Genomic DNA, 25012 nt, shown 5'->3' with positions numbered 1-25012 from the left:
GGCCGGCGGCCCCGCCGCTGGGTACTTGGCTGTTGCCGCTGCCCGAGGCGGGCTGGCTGCGGGCGCTGGGCGCCCTGCTGCTGCTAGGGCTCTCGGCGCTGTTCAGCGGGCTGCGCCTCTCGCTGCTCTCGCTGGACCCGTTGGAGCTCCGCGTCCTGCGCAACAGCGGCTCGGCCGCCGAGCGGGAGCAGGCGCGGCGGGTGCAGGCGGTGCGCGGCGGCGGCGGCACCTACCTGCTGTGCACGCTTCTGCTGGGGCAGGCGGGGGCCAACGCGGCGCTGGCCGGCTGGCTCTGCGCCTCGCTGCCCGGCGGCGGGCCGGCGGCGGCGGCCGGCGGGCCACGGGGAGCGCCCTGGCTGCCGGTGCTGCTGTGCACCGCCGCCGTCTTCCTGGGCGGTGAGGTGCTGCCCTACTCGGTGTGCTCGCGGCACGGGCTGGCCATCGCCTCCCGCACGCTCTGCCTCACCCGGCTGCTGATGCTGGCCGCCTTCCCCCTCTGCTACCCGCTCAGCCGGTTGCTGGACTGGGCGCTCCGGCAGGAGCTCAGCGTCTTCTCTACGAGGGAGCGGCTGCTGGAGACCCTGCGCGCCGCTGGCCCCCACGGCGACCTGGTGCGGGAGGAGCTGGCCATGGTGCAGGGCGCGCTGGAGCTACGCACCAAGGTGGTGGAGGATGTGCTGACACCGCTGGCCGACTGCTTCATGCTCCGGGCCGATGCTGTGCTGGACTTCGCCACCGTCTCTGAGATCCTCCGATCTGGCTACACCCGCATCCCCGTCTATGAGGGTGACCGGCGCGACAACATTGTCGACCTGCTCTTTGTCAAAGACCTGGCCTTTGTCGACCCCGATGACTGCACTCCCCTGCAGACTGTCACCCGCTTCTACCGCCGCCCGCTCCATTGCGTCTTTAATGACACGCGCCTCGACACGCTGCTTGAGGAGTTCAAGAAGGGTGAGGTCGCCGGGCAGCCCTCCCCATGACCCCCGGGCTTCCCCTGCACCCCTTTGTACCCCCAATGATTTCCAGGTCAGCAGCCTCTGCGGGCAGCCCTGCATGGCCTCCTGGCAGGATGTGGCAGGTACCAGGGATGCTGGGGGGAATTGGTCCCTGCATGTGCTGGTGTGTCGATGACCCTGGTGTCACCTGGTGGAACATCCCCGGGTGGATTGAGGGCCAGCAGTCCTAGATGTACCTGTGATGTTATGAAGGCTGTAAGAGCCTTTGGCCTCACAGGTTGCTGGCTCGGCAGGTGAGCCTGTCCTGCAGGAGCTGATGTGTTTGCAGTGGCCTGGCAGCATGGGCACGGTACCTGCCTTGCACCATTGCCCAGACAGCGTTCGCTGCTGTGTTCTGTGCAAAGGAGTTTATGACAGGAAATCGCTTCTCATTATTCAGCTTTCACATTTTCAGCTTAGCAGTGAGAAGAAGGTCTATAAAGTATTTCTATGCAAGTGGTTTAAAGGAAGAAGAAAAGATTAAACCCTTAGAAAGTGCTGTACTTCTTTTGCAGCTGTGACAGCATTCATAATGCAGCAGCTGCCAGCAGCCTGAGAGATGCTGAGAGCTGTATTTCATTAACCATACCTTGAGAATACGCACAGCATGTGTTTTTCCCTCCCACTGGGAATTGTGTTTTGCCGCGTGTTACTCACTACGTCATACTGTGGTGAGTCTAAGAAATGGCTGCAGCAGTGACATGCTGCATTATGTAACGTGCCAGGGCAGCACTTGGCTCCTGGGCTGCCTGGCGCCACTGTGCCGCAGGCAGAGCTGGTCATGTGAGAAAGACCAACCTGGTCCACTCCAGATACAGAGAAAGCCTCTCTGTGAGTCATCTCCTGCTCGTTTTTAGAGGTGGGAGGAGGAGAGGACAGGACATTTCTCAGCATGCCAGCAATGTGCTCATCAGATCCATGCAGGTCAGCATCTTCTCCAGAGATGTTCAGCTGTGTTCCCACTGCCGCTCAGGATCGCAGGCAGAGGAGTTCTGTGTGCCACCACCCGCCCTCTCTGCCTCTCAGCAGAACTGGAGACTCCCAATGGAAAAAATCAGAAAATTCCTGGGTTTTATACAAGACTGTTAGCAAAAGCATTGAGATTGTTCTCTGGGCTCAGCCTTGGTGAGCTGCAGTGGTTCATGCCCACCTCCTTCCCCCCCATGCCAGTTGTCTCTTGTCATCCCAGTTCCTTACGTGCTTCACAGTTCCATCCTGCGTTTTCCTGCAATAGCGCTGAAGTTCACCTGAGGTCTCTTCTACCCCTCTCTTGCCTAGAGATGTCAGGTGATTTTGGCACCCTCTCCCTTGGTCAGAATCCCTTGCAATTTGTCTGATTTACTTTGATATACTTCCCCTTCCAAATTCCTTCTAGAGCCTGGAACCCTATGGATCAATAGAGCTAAAAAAATAGGCTTGTGGTTGCTTCATTCTGTGCCCTTTGCTTGCTGTCCTCTCTGCCCTCCTTAAACAGAGCTGTTTGGTGTGTGCTGCTCCCTGGGCTCACAGGTATGCTACCAAACCTTGCTACCTGCCCTGACCTTTCATATGCTGCTCTTCATCTCAGATGAAGATTATCCATCCTTCTTTAACTTTGCTCTGTTAAACTCTCGGCATAACACTTCAGGTTCTTTCTTCTTTATATCTGTCTGCCATTGTGGCCTTCTGGAGTGTTTTCCTACAGTCCCTATTTAGAGCTCTCAACCCTTCTTCTGCTCCCACCTCACTTCTCCTTGTCTTTTCTAACCTACATGGATGAAAAGCCTTGCTTTTGGTGTTCGTATCTAACTCGCACGGTGTTTAGCAATTCCATTTCTTCCCCCAAATGTTCTTCTTCCCAAGAATTGATGCCTTCTTCTGATTCATCTTTCCCCTATTTGATCACCCCCAGCACCCTGACTTTGTAAAGAATTACCCCCCAGCCCAGCCCTGAACCTTCCTAAACTCTATTTTTCCAGTTCCTAATACAGGTTCTTGTGCTGACTCCCACACTGTGACAGATGTTAGCTCCCTGCTGCCTCCAGCCCCATCCACTGCTGCATCAGCCCTGTTCACTTGACTATTTAATTTCTAAAATAAAGATTCCTCGTTTGTAATGAAGAGTCTTTATCACTGTCTCCTTTTCTGTGTCCATTTGAATTATGGTGAAGTATCTTGTTTGATCCAATCAAGGTTGCTTTCCATGGCCAGGTCTTCTGAGACACCTTCACTAATTAGAAAGTAGGCTGATCGCTTGTTGGCTCAGCGAGTGTTTAATGAAGGCATTCATCACTTCACACATCCAAGGTGCCTGCAGGACAGCAAATGCTCCCACTGATTAAGCCCAGCCTCTTTCTAGGAAATTAAAGTCTCTGGTAAGAATGGGCATTAATAACTACCTCCAGGTCCTTATGTCCCTCACAAGCTGTTAGAAAAGCCAGCTTTTCTTTCCTTTTCTCATGATTAACTCAAACAATTTTTGTGTCTTTAATTTATTTTTGTTATTATAATGTTTATACAAAATACCTATAACATTTTATGTCCTTCTTTCCTGGATAGCAATGTGTACTTCTGATCTGTTTCACTAATGATTAATGTTCTGCCACATTCACTATACCCATAATGTAATTTTTTTGCATAATGTATAAGTAACACAATTTCACTGCCAGAGCTCCTTGCCACAGTACACAAACATTTGTTCTTTCTTACTGAAAATGTCAAGGGATTATTAAATACAGCACATTGAGACTTGCTCACACCTCCAACAACACTTTCATTTTCTGTCTCCTACTCACCGGTATCTCACTGTTCTTGTTTACCTAAGGCATTTATTTTCTCTTGCTGTTCTGACCCAGCTAGGGAGATAATCAGCCTTTTCTCCTCTTTGGGCTTCTATAGCAGGGTTTGAGGGGAAGCTTTCCTTCATTTGTTTCTAGGTGTGCTCACACTAACCTCGTCTGAGTGCAGTTCCATTAAGATGCATTGGTGTTTGCCTTGATTTTAATCCACAGATGTGTCACAAACTGCTTGTCCCGCAGCAGGACCTTGTGTAGAAGGGATTACCTTCCACAGAGCTGTAGCATCAGCTTTCCATTTAATTTAATATTTAAACTGTATCAAATAGTAGCATACACTCAGTAGCACCCAGGGAGCCACTGGCCCAGCGTTGGGTTATGGTGCCCAAGAGCAGCTGTGAGCTCCTGGTTAACAAAACCTGGCCCCTGCTCCATCACAGCAGAACTGGGCAAACTCTTCAGCTCTGCCTTTTCATAGCCCTGCTGCCGTGGCCATTGTTTGATTTCTCTTTCAGTACTGATTCCTGCAGAGGGGTGGTTGAATTGGGCATCCCAATGGGAACAGGGAAAAGCCCAGAGGAGACCAGAGAGGCCATCTGGCCTGCAAGGGAATAGTGTAGAGTCCAACCCACAGCCCAAATGAGGATGGCAGCTCCAAGAACCACATAAAAAAAAAACATTACAGCAGCATGAGACAGGTTCAGCTGAGGAAAGGAAATACTTGTGCTGCAATATGGTTTTGACTTAATCTTCTCAGCAAAATTTAGCAAAAAGAAGTAATGAGGGCTAGCCACCCAATTTGCCATCTTTTCAGGGAAACTAGACACAGTCTTTTATAGAAGGCACACACAGTTGTGCAGCATTAACTGAGAAGTGCTAAGTGAAAGACCCTACAAAAAATGTGTCCCCTCTTCACTAGAAATAAAAAAATACATACCAGTACAGTAATTTTGCCACCTGCAGCCTGGTGAAAGAAGATGAAAATACCGAAGGAGTGAAAAAATTGGGAGACAATCTCTCGGCAATTTATATTGGTACACCTTGGAGTACCTGGCTTTATTCTGGGCCCCCAGGAGAAAATATCTAATATACCAAAAAACTGATGGCACCATATTTAGCAAGCTAAAGCTATGTTGGGAGGCAGATGAGCTTTCTGTAGGATAAACTTTACCTAGGGAATGTGGAACTATGAGGAAGGGTTTATGCATTTATTCAGTGTGAAATGTTGTGGGTGAGACAATCTGTTTTTCCTCCTTTCTTGAAGATAACCAAGCAATGCATGTTGCAGCTCCAAGTCCAGTGATATAACTCCTCACAGAAGAGCACCTCCTTGTTTTGTAGTGCCTCTGGGAAGTCATAGTCTCGTCCCTTCCTCAAGTTGTTCATGGGTTTTGTTGACTGACTTCCTGGAGGGGTCTATATACAGCACTGGCACCTTTCAGCAAGTAACTTTCCTCTGTCAGAGGAGCAGTAGAAATTTGCTCTTAATGTTCGTTTTCCTACAGCAGGGCAGAGGCTGAGCTGCAACTCAAATTAGCCTTCTGTGGCTTGGCATCTTTTAAGAGTTACTAAAAATAAATTCTCCAAACCCTGAACTTTCAGGCTTAGCAGGGAAAACAGCCTGTGGAGGATAGCTCTGCCCTAGGGTCTATCTTTACATTTCAAAGTGTTCCACAGACTGTATTAGACTTCTGCAAATTGAATGTAGCTGGAGAAGGTGCTTACATTTGCCAGAAATTGGGGTCAATACCATTTCAGATGCTTTTTGTACCATTTTTCTGATCCTGCAGGCATTGTAAGCACACAGTGTTGCTTCAAATTTAACTGAGCCTTCAAGAGATTTCTGCAAGTGCAATAGTCACTCTGCTGGGCACCTTGATGAGCTGAAGCAATGACCTCCCAAGGCAGTTGTATTGGGTTAAGGAGCCAGTTTTACCCAGGAACTATCCCCTGGAATGAGAGCAAGTGAGCTGCTGACAGACAAAAAATGGTCTCAGTGTCTCATGCTGCAATTCTGCCTGAAGCATTTTTGTGCTTTTCCTGCTTAAACTCTGCTATATCTTACTGTGTAAACCCAGGACTGCTGTACCCCACCCCAATAATCCCAGGACCAGGCCTGCTCTGGGAAGGCATTCAGCAGAGCAAGAAGGGAGCCAAGTCCTTGGGCACAGGGCGCCCTGGCACCCGCTTCCCTCTTCATAGCTGTCAAAGGCACCATCACACTGAGCTGCTGGGTACCCAAGAGATCAGGATCCTGTTGTACAACAAATGGAAAATGAGGTTCCATGTCCCCTCTAATCTTCCTATCCTCCTGATCTGCAGTGGGGGTAGATCAGCTATTCCAAATATCCCATATTTTTTCAGCTTTGCTTAGGATTAGGAAAAGCATTAAAAGAGAATATGATAAAGGCTACAGACAGATGTAAGCAGGTGAAGTTTTTGTCTCCGAGAAAGGTCTGGGTTAGGTTAGGATTTACAGTTTTTCCTTTAAATGGCTCTTATTCCTGACCTGGAGCTGGGTGACCCTGCAGCCCTCTTGGTTATTTCCCCCCTGCTTAGATGTGCATTTCCTCTAGACACAATGTATGCTTTCACCCATGGTGCAGAGTTGTGGTAACACAGGATCATGCTCACATTTCCAGTTCAAGGTGTTCAGATCAGGGTCCCCACTTTCTTCAGATGCAGGTCAGCAAGAGGGCACAGAGATGCTGGCAGCCCCTGAGAAGAGCTCTGAAGAAAAGCACACAGAAAATAGATTTCAGTTACAACACGGTTGTTTCACAAATCAACCTTATTTTAAAATTCTTCTTTTTTATTATTATTATTATTATTATTTCCCTTCCATTTGGTAGCTGTGAATGGTTCAGGCACAGATTTGTGCCTGTACCTTTGATCTCCTAATAACTGCTTCAGATCTTACCATAAAATTTATGAAAACTAATTTCATGCTCAGGATGTTCATGCTGTGGAACAAGAGACAAGGCTAAAGCACCTTGAACATTCCTCTGGCAGGGTACCTGTGTAAAAAAATGCTAAAGAAGTAGTCTGGGCTATATTTGAACCCAACAGCACTTTCTTTCCCAGAAGTCAAGGTCTTTCCATGTGTTCAGACCCCATTCCCTCATTGGGAAAGATGCTTTGAGGTGGATCTATGAGCCCAAGGTCATTTAGGTGTCTATGAAAAACAAGGCTTTTAAAAATGGGCATAAAAGCTTTGGATATCTGTTCAGATGCTTGCTCCATCTGGAAGCTCTCAGCTGTTTATATTAGCTCTGTAATTTAGCATTTTGAGGCATTAACTTTCCACTGAAGCTGTTGTTTGAAAAGAGCAGATTTCATGTAGCTCATAAAGAATTTAGTGCAGTTGTATCCCATGCTGAGCAGACACTTAATCACCTATAGACTTCCTGTGCAAGAGCAGTCCTGCGGAGGCCGGCAGGGCTGCTCGAACAAGAAAAGTTAATTGCCCATTTGTTCTAGCCTTTGCCAAACCAAGGCTTTGATTCTCAAGTGTTTCACTGTGCTTTCCTGCATCAGCAATAGCCCTGTAAAGTTCACATGTGACAGCTTGCTAGTGGGGAAGCAGCTCACCCTTATAATTCATCTCATTTGAGCTATCAAGCAGTGGTTACAATAGCACAGTTTTTGGAATCAGTTTTACAGATCTTAAAGCTGTTTTAGATCATGTTTGGGGGGTTGTTTAAATGATTTACCTCCCTGTTATGTTCCCACTGAGGGCAACCTGCTGGATAATGGCTGCAGAGGCAAATGTGACCCCTCTGGTATCCCCAGGTCTGTCCCTATGCCACCTTCCCTTTGACATTCTTTCCACCTCATTGCCCAGATTCTGCCCTTGTACATGCTCTAAAGGTTGCTTCTTTTCCTCCTGTGCAAGTGTAGCAGCTCCCAGGGCTGGGCAGAGGATTAGAGCTGAGCTTGGCAGCATTGCCCAGGAGGAAATTGTCCATGACCATGCAGCCAAGGCACCTGTAAACCCTCCACCAAAATTTATGGGGCTTGTTAAAGAGCTGATGGGAGGAGATACAGGACCCGGTCAGGTCAGGGGGTGGGGCACAACTTTGCAAATGACCTCATGTCCCTCAGGTGGGAAATTGGAGCATGTCAGCCCTCTCCCAGAGGGGAGCAGCTGCGAGCAGCACTCACAGGTCGCACGCCTAAAGGCCCGGGACTGGCGGGCATTCAGAGCTTTTTGTGACATGGCAGGCATGGGCTGGGATCAGCTCTCTCGGTATGGGCAGCAGCAGCCACACTGAACTGCAACAGTTTTCCATACCTGCTCCATTCCTAACCTGGGTATTAGCCTGGAAACATGAACCTGGGGGTTTGGAGTGTGAATACAAGTGTTTATTTTCTGTGAAAATAAAGAACTCTGGAATTCTCTAGCAGCCCAACTGGCTCTGCCCCCAGTGCAGTGAAACCATGGGTCTCCTCCCAGGCTAATGGTGCTGGGTTATTTCTAAATAATCTCATTTGCAGCTATGTGAACACGGAGCTTGAATCACATTTCTAGTGTAAATTGCAGTGTCGATGTAGGTGTTTGGCCAAAAAAAGAATTGCCTCCATCACTCTCTGACTGCCTTTAAGTAGCACCTAAGCTTTTTGTAAGGGCTTGGTGGTTTTGGGTTGCATGTAAATGTCATTAACAACAAGCTCTCAGCCAAAAGAAATAACTTTTTCCCTCTCCTCGCTCACCCGAGGACTTGTAGGAGACCAGATGGCCCCAGTGTTTGGGAGCAAAATTTGGCAAAGGAGACATTTTCAAAAGCTGGACTTTGCTAAGATGAAACGTAGCTGTTGCTGCTGTCTTGCAGCCAACTCCTCTGCTTTTTCTTTTTAAGTTCCATGTTCCTTTATTACCCACTGAACAGAAAATATGTACAAACCTACGTATGAAAGGAGTGAAATAGCCCAGTCCAAAAAACATGCTGAATTTTCAGTGCCCCAGGGCTATTGATTTGGTTTTTTAAAGTGCATCTCAGTGCTACTTGCTGTAATGTTATGTTCTCATTTCTAAATCCGTAGGCGTGGGAGGCAGCGAGCTGCTCTCTGAAATCTTGCAATAAAAGCTTGGTATGAGGAGGAGGGAATTTATACTGTGGAAAATGCCCAAGATTTGCTGTGAGAAATGTATAGTGCTGATCTTCAGCTGAGAAATGTCGTCTGCTCATCTCAGATCCAGGGCAGGGTTATTTGAAGGTCACATGATCCCCAGCAAGACGTGTTTGTGGGACTGCCAGGCTCTGGGTGTGCTTGTCCCTGCACCTCTGCAGGGACAAGCCAGGAGGGACTGTGGGTAAGGAAGGAGCTGAGCACCAGGCAGGAGCCCACCCTGTCACATCTTGTTCACATCCCTTGTCGGGAGCAGCAGGAGAGCTTGTTGGGATGGGATTATGGGAGAAGAGAATGCAGAGGCAGCTGCACAGCAGAGGGGACCTGCCTGTTTTGGGTGACCACTGCTGCTCAAGGAGCTCAGCTCCGAGCCCATGGGGAAAATAAGGTGTTAGCAGCTTCCCAGAGGTCACCACAGGACTTTTGAGTTTGTGCAGGAATTGCAACAGGAGACCTCAGGGATGCAGAGCAAACAGAGGGAGCAGAAGTTTTTGTCTGGTGTGCCAATGAGGGTGCTTTTCAGTAAAACTAGGGGTCCAGAATCTGTGTGCACAGAACCACAAGAAACCCAGTGCTGTTCATTGGCAGGTCCAAGAATACACTGGAGCTAGAAACCCAGAAGTTGTCTATGGCTTAGGAGTTGGGTTCTGGTCAAGATGCTGAGCAGGACCATAAATCAGAGCAGCCAGTAAAGGAAGGGAGACGTTGAAAAAGTCAAAACATCTTACAGAGAGCTGGACATGCGAAAACAAATAGAAATGTTTCAAGTATGCCAAAACCAAGAAACTTGAGGATGTGTCAGCAGAGCTGCCAGCTTACAAGGGACAAGTGAGGAAGCTGAAGCTGTGATCCAGAACACTGGAACTTCCAAGCAGGAGTCAACATCATTGCAGCTGAAGGTCCTGGTCTCACTCTGCTTGTTTAAGGTAACATAGAGAAGATGCTGTCAAGGGCAGGGCTTGGAGAAGAATTTCAGGTGAAACCTTATGGGTTGAAAAGTGTTCAGTGTCTGTATCCAGATGGTTCACCCAAGAGTTCTGCAGGAGCTGGGCTGAAAGCTGCAAACAAGCATACGTGTTTCTGCATAAAAACCAGCTGCTGTTTCAAGGAGATGGAGGCTTGGCCCATATTTTAAGAAAAGCCTTAGGATTGGTCTAGACAATGATGGATAGAAAGCTGAGGGGGAGCTGTTCCTGGCAATTTAATAGGAAAGATAATTAGCAACAGAATAAGAAAGCACCAGGAGGATATGGGAAATCAGTAGAGCTAAGGACACATTCACGTTTCTGTGTTGGAGAACATTGTCTCATTGCTCTGTTAAGAGCTGTTTCATGCCCATGAAGCTGAGGGTAAGGAAGAGCTAGTATGATGTACACTTCATTCCTGCACAGGAGGCTTTCAAAGAGCTGAACAGATTGACTCAAGGCTTGGGTAAAGAGAGGAGGTGGCCCCAAAAAAGGGCCTACATCTACAAATCAGTCAGGACAGCAGCTGCCCTGTTAGGCTGGACTGCATGTCCAGCCCTTCTTAGGCTAGCACAGGTAGGATGGGTTTGAGTGACAGTGTCTGCTGTGATCTGTGCCTCCCACCAAACCCTGCCCACCTGCCTGCTCACCACACTGGGGACTCCTCTCAGGATCACTGGGGCAGGTGTCTCACTGCCACTCTACTTTTCCCCTGCAGGAAAGTCCCACCTGGCCATCGTGCAGCGGGTGAACAATGAAGGGGAAGGAGACCCTTTCTACGAGGTGATGGGCATTGTCACCCTGGAAGATGTCATTGAGGAGATCATCAAGTCTGAGATCCTGGATGAGACAGATCTGTACAGTTAGTGTCCCAGAGCAGCTACTGTGGTTGCAGGAGCCAGGGTGGGAGCCTGCACAGACAGACAGACAGACAGACAGACAGACATGTGGGTAGGAAACAGGCCAGAGCAGCCAAATTGTGTCTCCCCAGACTAATTTGCTGTCATGATGGGAAATTCAAGAATGATGGAGCAGTGCTGGTCAGGAAGTTCTGAATGCTCAAGATAGAGAAGTACCAGCATCAGCATTGGGTGGCTGGGCAGGGTCTGATCTAGGAGCATCTATGCTGGGCATGAAATGGGTGGTTCCTAAGCTCATTTGCAACTCTGGGTGATGCATCCAGCCTGGACAACCCAGGGCTTGCTCCTGAGGAATAAGTGTGTGCTTCACCATCATGCTCCCTGTCCCGGGAGCTGCTCCCAAGGCTGGATGCACAGCAGGTTTTATGCACACCACTGCTCCATCTGCTGCTCCACAGCAGCCCTGCCATAGGGTGCAGCAAGACATGCCTGTCCATACGTGTGCATGGGACATGGGGCCCTGCAGCTGCAGCGGCTCTGTGGCTCCTGCAGGCGAGTGACCACTGTGCTCTGCCTGCAGCTGACAATCGGAAGAAGGAGCGGGTTCCTCACCGGGGACGCAAGCCCCAGGATTTCTCCATCTTCAGGCTCTCAGAGAGTGAGATGAAGGTGAAGATCTCCCCTCAGCTCCTCCTGGCTACCCATCGGTTCATGGCAACAGGTACATTTGCCCTTGTGCAAGCTCTGCAGCACCAGCTCCACAGGGCATCCCTAAGACATTCCTGGGTTGGGCTCCCCTGCACTGAGCAATTTCCACCTGCCTGGACCTACAACCTGGGCATTCCACTGCCCTACCAGTGCAGGTCTGCATGTGGCTCCCCTCTTGGCACTGGGTGCTTAGGCTGCAGCAGCAGGGCAGTGCAGCTGAGGGGATGAGGGGTTCCCAGCAGTCCCAGACCTGCTGAGCACAGCACCTGCGTGTTGCCTCTCCTGTAGAAGTGGAGCCTTTCAAGTCTCCCTACCTCTCTGAGAAGATCCTGCTGCGGCTCTTGAAACACCCCAATGTCATCCAGGAGCTCAAGTATGACCGAAAGAACAAGAAGGCAGCAGAGCATTACCTCTACCAGCGCAACCGCCCTGTCGACTACTTTGTCCTCATCCTGCAGGTGCCTGGGGCAGCAGCAAGCAGAGGGTGGAAGGGCATGGCCCTGTTTGCTCCCTGCCACCTCGTTCTAGGTGGCTTCTGTCAGCAAAGATGCCCATCCTCTTGCATGGGATGGGAGGGGTCCCTGCAGCCCTGGGTGGGTCAGGAGCATGGGATGTCTGTCTGAGAGGGTTTTCCTCCTCCTTCCAGGGGAAAGTGCAGGTGGAGGTTGGCAAGGAAGGACTGCGGTTTGAGAATGGGGCGTTCACCTACTATGGTGTCCCTGCCATCATGGCTGTTGTCTCCTCAGGTGAGGCCTCTGTGGGCTCCCTCTGGCACTGCCTTTGCTTCAGCAGCATCCATGGAGGCAAAACCAGCTGGTGCCAGGAGAAGGCCATGGGGCGGGGTAGCTCTGCTTTGGGGCATGGGGCCTTTGGGGCATGGGGCAAGGAGGAGCCCTTCCTCTGCTATTCCCACACCTCCAACTGTTGTTTCAGAAAACGATGTGCGAAAAATGGGAAGCCTGGCAGGATCCTCCTTCCTACGTAAGTATTTTGGGACAGGCTGAGGCCCTAAAACCTTTCTGCAGCACTGGCTGGCTGCAGGAGAGATGGCTTTTCTCCCCATCCAAAACAGTTCAGACTCCGTGCTGAGGTAGACAGAGAAACAACTTGCTGAGGGGTGGATGCAGAAAAGTCCCCACAGAGTGACTTGGAGGTCCCTTTGATGTCCTTTTGAAGTTTCTGCCATGTGCCGGGTCTCTACTGGTGGGTCCCTGCATGGCTGGTGCTGCAAGGGGCATTGCCCACATGTGAGTGTTATGCTCATTCTAGTTCTCAGCATAACACCTTTAGACCCATTTGCCTTCCCGAGGCTCAGGGCACAACCTGAACATGAGCCCTACATTGGGCTGCTTGAGAATTGTAGAGATGGGTTGATTTACCTGTGAGCTATTTGCACATGATGATGGGAAATTAGCTAAGTAGATACCCCAGTGCAAATAAATTCCTTGCCAGCAGAGTGCAGGCAATAAATATTTTTTATTTATTCCATTTAACATAGAAATTAATTCTCTTCCTGCAGACCTGATGGGTTAAGAAGCAGATCCCCTGCTTGCAGGAGTTAAGTGAGGGTTCTGACTAAGGGAGACTGAGAGGCATCCCCTTCTTTGCTATAACCCCTGCAAATGTTTAGTCCCTGCTGGGGACCAGGTTGAGGTGCTGCCCAATCCCAGTCTGTCACATCCCTCATCCAAACCCCAGATATTGCAGTCTCATCTGCAGTCCTGATGGTAAGCTGAGATGCTCTACCTGCCTAATCAAAACAGGGACCTACTAAATTCAGTCTTTAGGGAGACGTAAGGAGGAATGTCATCAAGGGAACAGGGGGAGTCTCTTGGGGCAGGTGGCTCATTCTGGTGGGTCCCAATCCTTCTGCAGCTCTAGGGTTCACCTATTTCCTGCTGCTTGCTCTGCCTCTGTGCAAAAGGCTGGCTCGTGGCCTGATGGATGAACCCTCAGTGTTCAGTCCTGCCTTACGTGTGCCCACAGTGCAGTCGGTTTAGCCAGACGATATCAGTGAAGTGGCCGGTTTCTGTCAGGGTGCTGCTGGATGGCCCAGTGTCCTGTATCCTAGGTGTATCCTCACGGGCCTACTGGGGCTCAGGCAGGGCAGAAGGGAGCTGTGTCAGAGCAGGCATGCATGTCTGCAGTGCCGCCTGCTGGGACACTGCTGCTCAGGGCTCCCTTGCTCGCAGTGCTCACGCATGGCACTGTCCCGAGGTGTTTCCTGCCATGCAGCCATTCCTGCCTGCAGTGGGACAGACCTGTGTCACAGCCCTGGCCAGCAGGCTAGGAGGCAGAGGTGACAGGACATCTCCCTCGTGGTGGAGGCTGGCATCCCCTTTCCTCCTTGAATGAAAGCCCAGAAGAAATGAGTGTGAGTAGAGTATCACAGCTGAGAATTCAGACATCAACCTAGAACATCTAACAATTTGTTATTAATTAACTGTTGTTATGCAACTGCTTTATCGTCAGCTGATCTTCGGCATTGGTGCTGTGTGGTGACAAACGCTGTGGGAGGGTCAGGCAGTGGGAGCACGGGGTCAGTGCTAGTGGTTATCAACTCATCCTTTGCTCCCATCAGGACAAGGTCATTCCGGGCAGTGCTTTGTGCTGGTATCTTTTTTATTTGCAGAAGGTTTTGATTCAGGAGAGAACACAGAACATTAATTCCTGGGGGAGCAGCAGGGAGATAAGAAAAGGGGACTGCAGGGCAAATTCCCTGGGAGTTTTACATTTGAAGCAATTTTAAAACATTAATCACATAGGCAGCAGATAGTTCCTAGAGTGTTGCAGTTGTGTTGCGGGCACAGTGGTTGGATGTAGGGCAGGGCACCTCAGGCAGGAGGGCTGGCAGCTGGAGGAATCATGGCAATGGCTAGAGGAAGGGGCTGGCAGCCAGCAAGCTCACATTTCCCACTGCTCTCAAGGTGGGCAATGGCAGTGGTGAAAGCAGAGACTGGCAAGTGTTAAGGAGTGCATCACTCACCTGTGCGTTGGTCTCTCTGTGCTATCCCAACCCCTGTGGCATGGCCCAGGAACACTGTGGAGGGCAGCAATCACCAGGAGGGGAATGGCCTGCCCTAGAAATTGTCACTGCTGCTGTAACCCATGGCAATAAAACATGGAAAGTGAGTGTCTATGATTGACCTTCTCTGTGGCAATGGGTCAGGTAGCCCCAGATGCAGAGTCCTGGCTCTTGCAGTTCCTGCAAGGATCAGCCCCCAGTGGGTAGCTCTTCTTGGCATCACCTGAAGGCTATTGAGACCCAGGACCTTGCAAGGAGCTGCAGGCAGCCTGACATGAATCCCTTTGCTTTGTATCACCCTGAAGAGCTTCTGTCAGCCCCTGCCTGCAGCTGTGGGGCTGGGCAGCAACTTTTGCAGAGCATATTCTTTCTCTGCCATGTGCCTGCACACATAGAAGCATCCCTCATGCCAAGTGCAGGGATTTAGCTTTCATCCATTTCTCAGGTGGCATAAGCTGACCACAAAGTCCACTATTCTGGCCATGGCTGATAAAGGGCTAGAGCCAAGTGTCAGCACTTAAACCACAGGGGAAAGATGCTTTCTACCCATGCCAGGGCTCTAGGAAGCTGTGTGGCTCTGCAGACAGGCCTTGCAGGAGCAAATCCCCCTGCCAGCCTCACCTCCCTCTACCTCATCACAGAGCAACCTGCTGATTGGCAGCTTTTAAGTCTGTGTTCCTGCCGGTGGCCCTGTCCCCAGGACTGACGAGCACCTCTCTCACCAGAGCAGAAGCAGGAGGGTGTAAAAGGGGCAGGAAGAGATGCTTCAGACAGCAATGGGAGCTCAGCCCAGGACAGCTGGCACTTGATTCTTTTTCTTACTCTTCCTCTTGGTCTGTATCCCACCCTCACCTTCATCCCTCACCTTTCCCCTGGGTCCCCTCCTTCCTTCTCCCTCCCTCTCTCTGCAGTGCCTGTCTCAGTGTCCCGTACTTTCGCCTTCAGCAGAGGGGACTCCCTGGCTGGCTCTCCAGGTAACAGGGCATGGCTTTGGCCAGGGACCTCTGCATGTGACAGGCTCTTTCCAGCACCCTGTCCACAGAGCCCCAAGCCCCCTCCACCCTGCATGCTGGGCAGTACCCACGGTGCCCCTGGGCAGCCCCTTTCTGGTTGGAGCATTGGTGGTAGACTGGGGACAGCAGTCCTGCCACAGCCTCCCTGGTATGGTACAAATCACTGGAAAAATGGGATGGGGGCAAGGGGGAGCCATGGGCAGCTTGGGCTTTCTTTGGTGTGCGCTTCCTGTAACTTCCTGCACTTAGCACTTGGGGTTTTGGCTTGCTGCTTTTGGTGACAGTGACCTGCAGCCCTGCATGCCTGCTGCCCCACCCCCTTTGCTTCCTGGTGATCTGAGTAATAAAAAGGCATTTTAGCAGCAGAGCAAAGTCAGCACCATGTCACCTATTCAAGGAACAAGCTGCCTTTGTTCCCTTATAAATCACTGACTAGACAAAATCCACCATGCTGTATGTCAGAGGCCACACCGTGTGTCAGAGGCCATCAGTCAATGTGAATGACAGGCCAGCTTGCCATGGCAGCCTCTCCTCCTGATCTGTCATAGTCGGGGTGAACAGGAGCATGCCCTTGAGGCAGGTTAAGCAAATACTCCCAGGCTGCTGGCTGCAACCAGGAGAAGCTGTGCCAAATGCGGCGCAGAGAGCCGTCCGTGACAGGCAGGCAGCTGCCCTTACCCCAGCTGCTGGCACCAGCTCAGAGTCCTGCCCAGTCCCTTTGGTTTGTGTGGGGCTGGCGTGGCACAGCCCCCACACCAGCGTGTACCAAGGAGGACAAGCTGCGGAGCTGCCAGCCCCGTGTCCTGGGGAAGAGCCGCTGGAGGTGACTGGTCCACCTGGGCCCTACACCAGCAAGCCAAGCAGCACCACGAGCCAGAGTGAGTGTTTGCCTCTCTGCTGTCCCCTCCTGCAGTGAACAGGTCACCGTCGCGCTGCAGTGGCCTCAACCGCTCCGAGTCCCCCAACCGGGAGGACTATGGAGGCAGCAGCACACAGCTCCACAGCAGCAGCAACAACATCTACACGCCCGACTACTCCGTGCACATCCTCTGCGACGTGCAGTTCGTCAAGGTATGGGCAGGGCTGGCAGGGACTGTCCCACCCTGGCCACCCCTGTCCAGGTGCCCTCTTGCCCCGCTGAGCCCCAGGAACCTGGTGGGTGCCCAGTGGGTGCTGAGGAGTCTTGCACTTCCTCCTGCTGTCTGGAGGTTTGGAGCCACCAAGTCTCCGAGAGGTCCTGGTGGGGCTGGGTGCCCACTGAGCTGGGTGCACGTCTGTGTGCCCAGGTGACCCGGCAGCAGTACCACAACGCGCTGGTGGCCAGCCGCATGGACAGCTCACCCCAGTCCCCCGACATGGAGGCCTTCGACAGGGATTCAACCAAGGCCTCAACTGCACGGGGAACCCCACAGACACCCAAGGAGGACCCTGCCACCCTCCTGAATGAGAGGAACAGCATCATGTGTGAGTCACCCAACAGCATTCCTTCCCTGCCACAGGCCAATGTTGCATATCCCCTAGGGGGATCTGTGCTGGGACCCTCTGGTGTGATGCACACACCACCTCTGGGATGCAGCTGCACGTGGAGCGGGGCTCCTGTACAGTGCAGGCCGCTGCATGCCCACACCTGTGGATGCCTGCAGCGTGCAGGCACGTAATTCCTCATTGCCTTGCGCTCGTGTCCTTCGGGGTCCCTGGCAGCTGGACCTGCTGCCGTGGCTGGCATCCTGGCGTGTCCTGAGCCAGGGCACAGCACCTCCCTGCCCTGTGTCCCTGCAGGCAGCCGCTCCGAGGGGCCACGCAGTCCCAGCGAGTCGGTGTTCCTGCGCATGGAGGGCATCCCCTTCATCCAGGAGGAGCTGGCTGACAACGAGGAGAACAGCAAGCGGCAGAGTGAGTCTGGCTGGGGGGGACACGCACCTGACCCCGGGGGTGGCTGGACACAGTGCCCCAAGGCGCTGCAGCCATGCTGGGCTTTTGCAGACAGTGAGTGCTGCGGGACTGTCCCAGAAGTGGAGTCCCCGGGCAGAGAGGCCGGGACCAGCTCATCGCCGAGCAGCTCTGAGGAGGCGCTGGGCAAGAGGCTGCTGAGATCCCTCAGTAAGTGACTGACCCAGGGACGGCACACCCAGCCAGGGGAGAGCTCTGCCTTGGCACCCCACTGCCTGTGTCAGCTGTTTCCCAGCCCTGTTCTGGGACACCCTGCATGGGGCTGGTGTGGAACAGGAGACAACTTAGTTCCCTGTCAGTACCTCAGCAGCAGGCAAAGCTGCACCTAGGGCTAGCTCAGGCAGAGCCAGCCACTAGGTCCTGGCCCAAACCTATGCACCCCTGCCCTGAGCGCCTTTGGGTCCCAGCACCCCAGCCCTAAGTACCCTTGCTGCTGCAGGTGGGCGCAAGCAGCGGACATCATCGGAAGGTGAGAAATCGCCAGAGGAAAGCTCCAATCTCGCCCCATTAATCACCTGAGCAGCAGCGTGGCCAGAGCACAGTGCTGGAGGCCCATGCAGACTGGAGGTAGGAACCTGCCTCTTGGTGCCACATTCCTTCCTCAGCAAGTGGGAGATCACTCATTTTAAGTAGTATAAAATCAAGTTTCAGGCAGAAAAGCCAAATGGGGTGGTTTGGAGCCCATGTAGGTGTGTGTTGCTGGGGGCTGGAGCAGGGTCAAGGGATATGGAGCAGGGTCTGCTCTCAACAGCAGACTGGATGTCAGAGACTGGAGTGAGACCTTGGCTCACATTTTCACTAAAACCTGTGTCTGCGCAGGTTTTATGCCCCTGTACACCCCTGAGCCTGGCTAGGAAAGGTGCTGCAGGCGTGAGCAGCAGCAGGTCAGGGAGGACAAGCTCTGTGCTTGTGTCTTCCAGGTCTGCAGCATGGGGGTCTCCTGCCGTGAGGCTCACGTCCAACAGCAGGAGGTCTGCACTCGCTCGCTGCCTGTCCGCCCGCTCGTGCCGCCCCTCCCTGCAGGACTTGTGCAGAGCCCCATCCCCAGGCGAGAAAGGATGTAGCCCCGGCAGGGCTGAACCACCCAGGCAGCCTGGACCAGCTAGCTGGAGTCTGAGGGCCCTTGCCCAGCCGCTCCCTGGTAGCATCTGGTCTCAAGGAAGAGGTGGAAAAGGAAAGGTGAAAATGTCTGTCACGGCATCCCTGCAAGCAGTGCAGGGAGGGGCAGCCCAACCCAGAACTGCCCTTTAACATCATTTACCATCCCCATCCCAGCGAGGCCTGGAGCCCCGCCGCGCTGTGTGCTGCAAGACGTGGTCTCCACCATGAGGAGAATGTGCTATTTGGGGGTGCCACGTGCAGCTCAGGGCCCCAGCACACGTTTGTGCCGTGCCTGGTGACACCCGCTTGCAGCGCCTCGCTCACGCTGACCATGGACACAGCACTCCCAAAGCCCTGCTAGGCACAGGGCAAGGAGCCCCCTCACCCCCGAGTGCAGCCCCCTCCCTGGGGAGGGGTCTCTCCACGCTGCACTGGACCATCCTCCTCTCCACACACGCCTGCTGGTGAGAGGGAGGCTCGCACCAAGACTTCGGGGTGGGACAGACCAGTCAGTAGTTTTTGTAGAGGCTCAATGCAACAGGGATATCAACATTAAAAATTATTTTTCCCTGAGCAATGCCTTCTCTGTATCCATAGGTGCAGGGAAAGACACTAACCCATCCCACCAGGCCAGGCTGCCCTCACACCCGGGGCCAGAGGTGGCTGGAGTAACACGACTCAGCCTCACTGGAGGGAGCAAGGGAACGAGTCAGCAAATGCTGCCGGATTTCTCGCCGTGAAGCTGGGCTCTCTGCCACTCCTGCTGCCAGGAGAGCACTTGGCAAGCAGTGAGATAAGTCCCAGCAGTGCAGACAAGGATTGGGGAAAACAGGAGTTAGTATCAGGCCATTGCAAACACAATAGTGGGATACACGTGCTGGAGTACAGCCTGACAGATAACAACAGAAATCTCATAGTCCACCCATGCTGATAAAACTTCAGCTGGAATAACTGCAGCCCTGTCTGGGCACTGCCCTTCTAAGGAAACACACAGCAATTGAAAAGTGGACAGAGGAAAGCAAGGGCTGGAAAACAACCTACCTCAGAAACTAAAGGAAATCAAGTCACTTAATCTTAACTGGTGAAGGATGTGAAGGGGAGAGAGGAAGTTTCCAAATACATGAAAAGCTGTTGTACAGAGGAAAGGAATAATCTGTTCCCTGTTGCCGTGGTAAATGGGATAATTGGTAAGGAGCTTACACCACAGAAAAAGAGAAATTTAGGTCACTTGCTAGGAAAAACAAGGCCCATAAGACTAGCAAAACTCTGATATAGATCACATGGGGTGGGCCAGCCTTCACACCAGGAGGTCTGCAAGGGCACAAGTGTAAGCAAATATCATAAATAACAAAAGCAGTATTGGTTCCTTAACTCCTCCTGAGATCACCCCTAGGAGTCACCTTTTAACCACTTCCCCACCATCCCTGTTGTGAATAGACACCAAGAGGAGAAAAAGATCCCCAGCTGCAGAGAGGAGGAAAGGCTGCTTCTGGCTGACTCTCTTGTATGACATAAATACTAACCCAAAAAAGAACAAAGAGACCCCAGGCACTCTGTGCAAACACAACAAAGCAATAAGGCACCATTTTTGCCTTTTCTAAGCTGCAGCACAAGCAAACCCATCGGGGTAACAGTGACTACTGCTACTTGACACAAGGAAAGGAGCTGTCCCCTTTCTTCACAAGATCCTGTCAGGAGGCTGCTCTGTCAGCTCACAAATAGATTTGCAATGACTGCAAAGAGCAGAAACAGATGGTCCTAGCTTTTTCAGTGCCAGAAACACAGGCTCTTGCTGGCAGGCCCTGCTAGAGCCAGTGGGAGTAGATGGTGGTTCACCGAGGCCTGCTGAAAAGGATGAACAGAAGAGATCTCCTTTTTGACATCCAAGGGGCAGGCCAGGAGCCCTGAGCCAAATGGCTGGAAACACTTGACCATCCAGAAAGCAACCACAGACAGACAGGCAGGCAGGAAGAGCTGGGCAGCACAGAGCGGAAAGAACACAAGATGAATACAGGAGGAACTGGTTGGCTTCATGTAGTCGCAGGGAGCTCTCAACAATACTCTCCCAGTAAGAGCCCTCCTTTAGTAGTGGCTGTGATTGTCAGAGATGCAACACACCTGAGAGAAAGGGACAGCCTTGAAACAAACTGAGTAAGTGGACAAACCAGGATGTTGAGGCTTTAACCTCAGCCTGGGGAGAGGTCCATATGGTCTGAAGACACGTAATCACAAAAGGCAGGGGTAGCATACAGAGACAAAGGTTTAATTTCATGTCAGCAACACAAAGAAGCAATTATCACAATTACAAATATTTGCTCGTATAAGGCTCAGAAATTGGGAAGGGGTGGGACGGGTGGAGAGAGGAAGCTAACAACAGCTTTATCCCTCTCCAAAATACTACTGAGTGACATTAGTTCACAAGCCATGTGAGATCTCAACCACAGTGCTGTTATCCCACAGTGCATTGCACTGGAACCAGACTTTGCCATGATCAAAATGATCAGTTACATGGAGTTGATTCTGACGTGATAAAGATGCAGCTCTAAGGGCCTGGAGACCAGGTTGCTGTTGTGAAACAAGAGCCAAGGTGGCTCATGCTGCCCGACCTCCTGGGGGCACTGGCTTACCACATTGCAAGTCACTTTAAAAATGTCAGAGGGTGATTATCCCTGATTGAGCTACTGCTCCCATCTTTATTAAACCCCAAGAGGTGTGGGAAAAGGCAAGCCATGAGCAGAGATAGACATGGACTACACACTATAGCTTTGGTGACTTTATGTAAGTTTGGTTGTTCATATGCTTCATTGGATTTTTGTGACAGCTTCATGGATGGACTTGGCCACGTAGTCCAGGTTCTTGGTAGTTAGACCACACATGTTGATGCGCCCACTAGCCATCAGGTAGATGTGTTTTTCCTTGACCAGGTACTCCACCTGCTTAGCTGGGGAAACAATTGGACAGCAGGTCAGAGCAGTGACCCACAGCTCAGAAAAGCCCAAAGAACTAGGCAGGGATACTTGAATCTTTCACAACAAGCAGAAGAGTTCAAGCACCGGCCACTAAAATACTGTGTGATGTTTCATCCCTCCCCAGCCACAGATGCAAAAACTTCAGTGAGACAGAGAGATTCCTGCTTGGACTGCTTCAGCCCTGTTCACCCACACCAAAACTGTCCCCACCCAATCCTCCCTTCTACGGACCACTTGATACTTACGGTTCAGCCCTGTGAAGCTGAACATGCCAATCTGCTCTGTGATGTGGTTCCAGGTGCCTGGAGTCCCAAGGGCCTCCAGCCGAGACCGGAGCTCTGACCGCATCAGCAAGACCCGATCTGCCATTGTCTTCACGTTGCCCTTCCTGCAGCAGGCGGGAAGCAGAGCATGAGGATGGGCACGCATTTGGTTTGAAGCCATCGGGCCAAGCCTGACTCTCAAAGAGACAGCTTCCCTTCCTCACCCTCTCCCACTGGCCCTGGCAACACGTACCACTCATCAAAGAGCTGCGGGGAAGAAAGCGTAGTTGCCACAATGCGCGCTCCCTGGGAGGGAGGGTTGGACCAAGTGGTGCGCACAATCTTCTCCATCTGGGATAGCACACGCTGCACATTGTCTGCATCCTTCCCCACCACGGTCAGGTTCCCTACCCGTTCATCTGTGGACAAGCCAAGAGATGTGAGCCATCGGTTCCACACGTCGTGGCAAAGCAGAGAATTCCCCATCCCTCAGCATGCCAGCCCCATCTGTCTGGGTATGATGCTATTGGGCCAGCTTACTGCCAGACACTCACTGTAGAGCCCAAAGTTCTTGGAAAACGACTGTGCACAGAAGAGCTCAAAGCCCTCGGAGACAAAGAATCGCACAGCCCAGGCATCCTTGTCCAGGCTGCCAGAGGCAAACCCTTGGTACGCAGAGTCGAAGAATGGAAACAGGCTCCGGCGCTGCAAGGAGGAACAGTGTTAGAGGGAAACCCCCTCCCCACAATCTCTCTTTTACCCCCCACAGTACCCGTAGGAGGGAAAAACGACCATTGAGTTTCTGTGTGAATTCAAAGGAAACATGGTCCAGCAGCACCAGACTGAAATACTTTCTTTCTACTGGGGTAAAAGAATAGAAAGACTAAAGTGGTCAATAAAAGTCACTGCAGGACAAAACTGCATTTGAGGACAAAAGAAGTGCATCACTCCATATGCTACTATCCAACACCTGCCTGTGGATAATCTTTCCAGCAGGAGAAACCTCAGTACAGCCCATTCCACAGAATGTGAAAACAAGAACTTGGAGGCACAAAAAGAACTACAACACATGTCTCCTCTGAGCACAGACAACCAACATTATGTTGTCCACCTCTCCCTTCAACATCTGCCTTGTTGGACTCTTTCAGCTTCTGCCACATCTCATGCCATTCCCCCAAAGCCCAATGCCCAGCAGCAGCCCATACCTTCATGACAGCAGCAATCTGCTTCCACTGCTCAGGCGTAGGGTCTGTGCCTGTTGGGTTGTGTGCACAGGCATGGAGGATGAAAATGGAGAACTCCGGGGCTTGCTGAGGAGAGAACAAATCTTGGTCACATACACACATGGATGAGACTAGGCACCCGCAGCACAGGGAGAGGCCTGGAGCTACTCTGGGCAACAACAGCCTCTTTTGCAGTGAATCCACTTCCCAGCACAGCACACCAGAGCCTAGACAGCTGCAGATACTGAAAGTACAGCACCAAGCGTAGCCCATCCCATGACAGTTTTACTCACCTCCATATCATTCAGCAGCCCCTGGAGATCCAGACCCCTCTTGGCAGCATCCCAATAGTGGTAGGTTCTAATATCTTTGAAGCCAGCATCCATAAATACAGAATTGTGGTTCTCTGAGGAAAGAAATAACTAATCAGAAAAGTACACCCTACCTCCAGCAAACTGCCTTGTCCAGCCCCAGCATCTCCCATTACACACTCGAGAAGTGCCCAGGCCCCTGCTGGGAGCGGGGCTGTGCCTCCCTCACTCGCTGGCCCCCAGGGCTCCCTGAGAGCAGCACTCACCCCAGGACGGAGCAGAGACGTAGACTGGGGTGGCCGTGTTGTTGTTGCCATTGTACCAGCGCCTCAGGAACTCCGCACCGATCCGCAGCGCGCCCGTCCCGCCCAGGGACTGAACGCCTCCGACCTGCAACAGGGACACTTGCCAGCACTGTCCACCCAGGGCAGCACCACTATCAGTGCACAGAAAGCACAGGTGCTCGCAAGAGTGAGATAAGGTCCCAGACATGTCCCCTGGGGTCAGCTCAGTCAGAATGCCATCCCCTTCCCGTGGTCTTCAACTGTCTTCAGTGCTCAGGCCCATCTGACAACTTCTACCATTATAAATAGACTCCAACCATTCCTGCTATATTTTGGCACGGAACAGATTCTCAGCTAGTAGTTTATTTCAGGAAAGGTGGTATATTATCTGACTTGGGTTTCCTGTGGGGAAACTATTAAAAGGTGAAGGAAAACACACAGTCCAATCACAAGCCACGTTCAGTTTTTCCCCAAAACCACAACTACTTGCACAAAAAGTTCCAAGTGCATGGGTTCACCGAGTAAGCTACAATCAAGAAAGACCACGTCCAAGAAACCCCCAAATCCTGCTAAAAAGCTGGACCTCTAGGCATTTGTGCTCTTCTACTCAGTCTGCTGTAGACTACCCAGCAGCACCTACCCCAGGGACCCCGGTGCTCCCCGTCCACCACATACCCGTTTCTCCTTGATGGCAGGGCTGTCATCACCCAGGGCGATCCGGGAGGCGTTGGCCCGGAACTCGGGCAGGCCCAGGATGGGCAGATACTCGTGGTTCAGGCTGTTGTCGCTGGCGATCATCTGCTCCACTTTCTTCACCACCGGCAAGACCCATGGCTGCCCCTCGTCCGTGCGGTAGGCTGCGGTAAAGGGAGAGCAGTCCTTACTGCACCGTGGGGACGCTGGCCCGGGACACCGAGGACGGCGGCCCGGCCGGCCCCGGGCTGCCCCACGACCTTGACGCCCGCCGGACCTCGCTGCCCGCCCACCCCCCCGCGTCCGGCCGGGCGGTCGCCGCGGCCCGGTGACCTTTGGGGCTCGGGGCCCGCCGCCGCCGCCGTCCGGCCACGGCAGCAGGTGCGGGAGCCGCCGCAAGGCCACCGACAGGCCCGGCCCGCGGGGAACGGCCCCGCCGAGCGGGGCGAAGCCACGGACTCACCGCCCACGCCGAGGTTGACCTTCCGCGAGTCGCTGTCCTCCCGGAAATCCGCCGTGAGCTTGAAGACGGCGACAGGCGGGGAGGCAGGGACGGCGGCGAAGATGGAGGCGGCCATGGTGGCGCAGCCACTGCGCTCCGCTCCGGTTCGGTTCGGTACGGGCGGCGCGCGAAGCTGGAGGAGACGCTCACCTTCACCGGCGGAGCGGGGGCCGCCGCTGGCCGTGACCAATCAGCGCTCCGCGCTCGGCCCCGCCCCCGCCTCCAGCCAACGGCTGTCCCGCC

The 25012-nt window shown here is 52.5% G+C and overlaps 2 protein-coding genes and 1 long non-coding RNA gene across 3 annotated transcripts; 1 reads left to right on the top strand and 2 right to left on the bottom strand.

Annotated features, from left to right (window-relative positions):
• Window positions 1-2: 2 nt before the first annotated feature.
• CNNM1 (cyclin and CBS domain divalent metal cation transport mediator 1) lies at window positions 3-19097 on the top strand (the record flags this gene model as incomplete). The annotated part of the gene is made up of 13 exons (XM_033515715.1): window positions 3-954; window positions 10586-10729; window positions 11308-11448; window positions 11724-11893; window positions 12082-12181; window positions 12369-12416; window positions 15372-15434; window positions 16387-16544; window positions 16682-16937; window positions 17253-17366; window positions 17457-17573; window positions 17863-17990; window positions 18344-19097. Coding segments are annotated over 12 exons (2343 nt in total), but the record flags the coding sequence as incomplete, so codon positions are not given.
• On the bottom strand, window positions 3598-7781 carry LOC117244653. The gene is made up of 2 exons (XR_004498125.1): window positions 7486-7781; window positions 3598-6502 (listed from the first exon to the last, which is right to left on the bottom strand). It is a non-coding gene; the product is annotated as an uncharacterized LOC117244653 (long non-coding RNA).
• A 1669-nt stretch (window positions 19098-20766) lies between the features above and the next one.
• GOT1 (glutamic-oxaloacetic transaminase 1) lies at window positions 20767-24989 on the bottom strand. Its single transcript, XM_015633889.2, has 9 exons — window positions 24731-24989; window positions 24250-24431; window positions 23557-23680; window positions 23273-23385; window positions 22962-23066; window positions 22311-22461; window positions 22010-22175; window positions 21739-21881; window positions 20767-21465 (listed from the first exon to the last, which is right to left on the bottom strand). Exons 1-9 carry the CDS (start codon window positions 24843-24845, stop codon window positions 21326-21328), a joined length of 1239 nt encoding a protein of 412 aa, XP_015489375.1. The 5' UTR covers window positions 24846-24989; the 3' UTR covers window positions 20767-21325.
• Window positions 24990-25012: the final 23 nt, after the last annotated feature.

The sequence above is a fragment of the Parus major genome, chromosome 6, assembly GCF_001522545.3.
Source record: "Parus major isolate Abel chromosome 6, Parus_major1.1, whole genome shotgun sequence".
NCBI classification, from domain to species: domain Eukaryota; kingdom Metazoa; phylum Chordata; class Aves; order Passeriformes; family Paridae; genus Parus; species Parus major.
Note: the sequence above shows the minus strand (reverse complement) of the source record. Positions and strands in the feature narration are given on the sequence as shown.

What these genes read in the sequence shown, in the direction of transcription:
- GOT1 (XM_015633889.2), bottom strand. Translation starts at nt 24,845, where the DNA reads ATGGCCGCCTCCATCTTCGCCGCCGTCCCTGCCTCCCCGCCTGTCGCC. An exon ending in CTGCCATCAAGGAGAAACGG is followed by an intron (nt 23,681 to 24,249) that starts GTATGTGGTGGA and finishes TCCCTGTTGCAG; the next exon opens with GTCGGAGGCGTTCAGTCCCT. An exon ending in CCGCAGCTCTTTGATGAGTG is followed by an intron (nt 21,882 to 22,009) that starts GTACGTGTTGCC and finishes CGCCTGCTGCAG; the next exon opens with GAAGGGCAACGTGAAGACAA.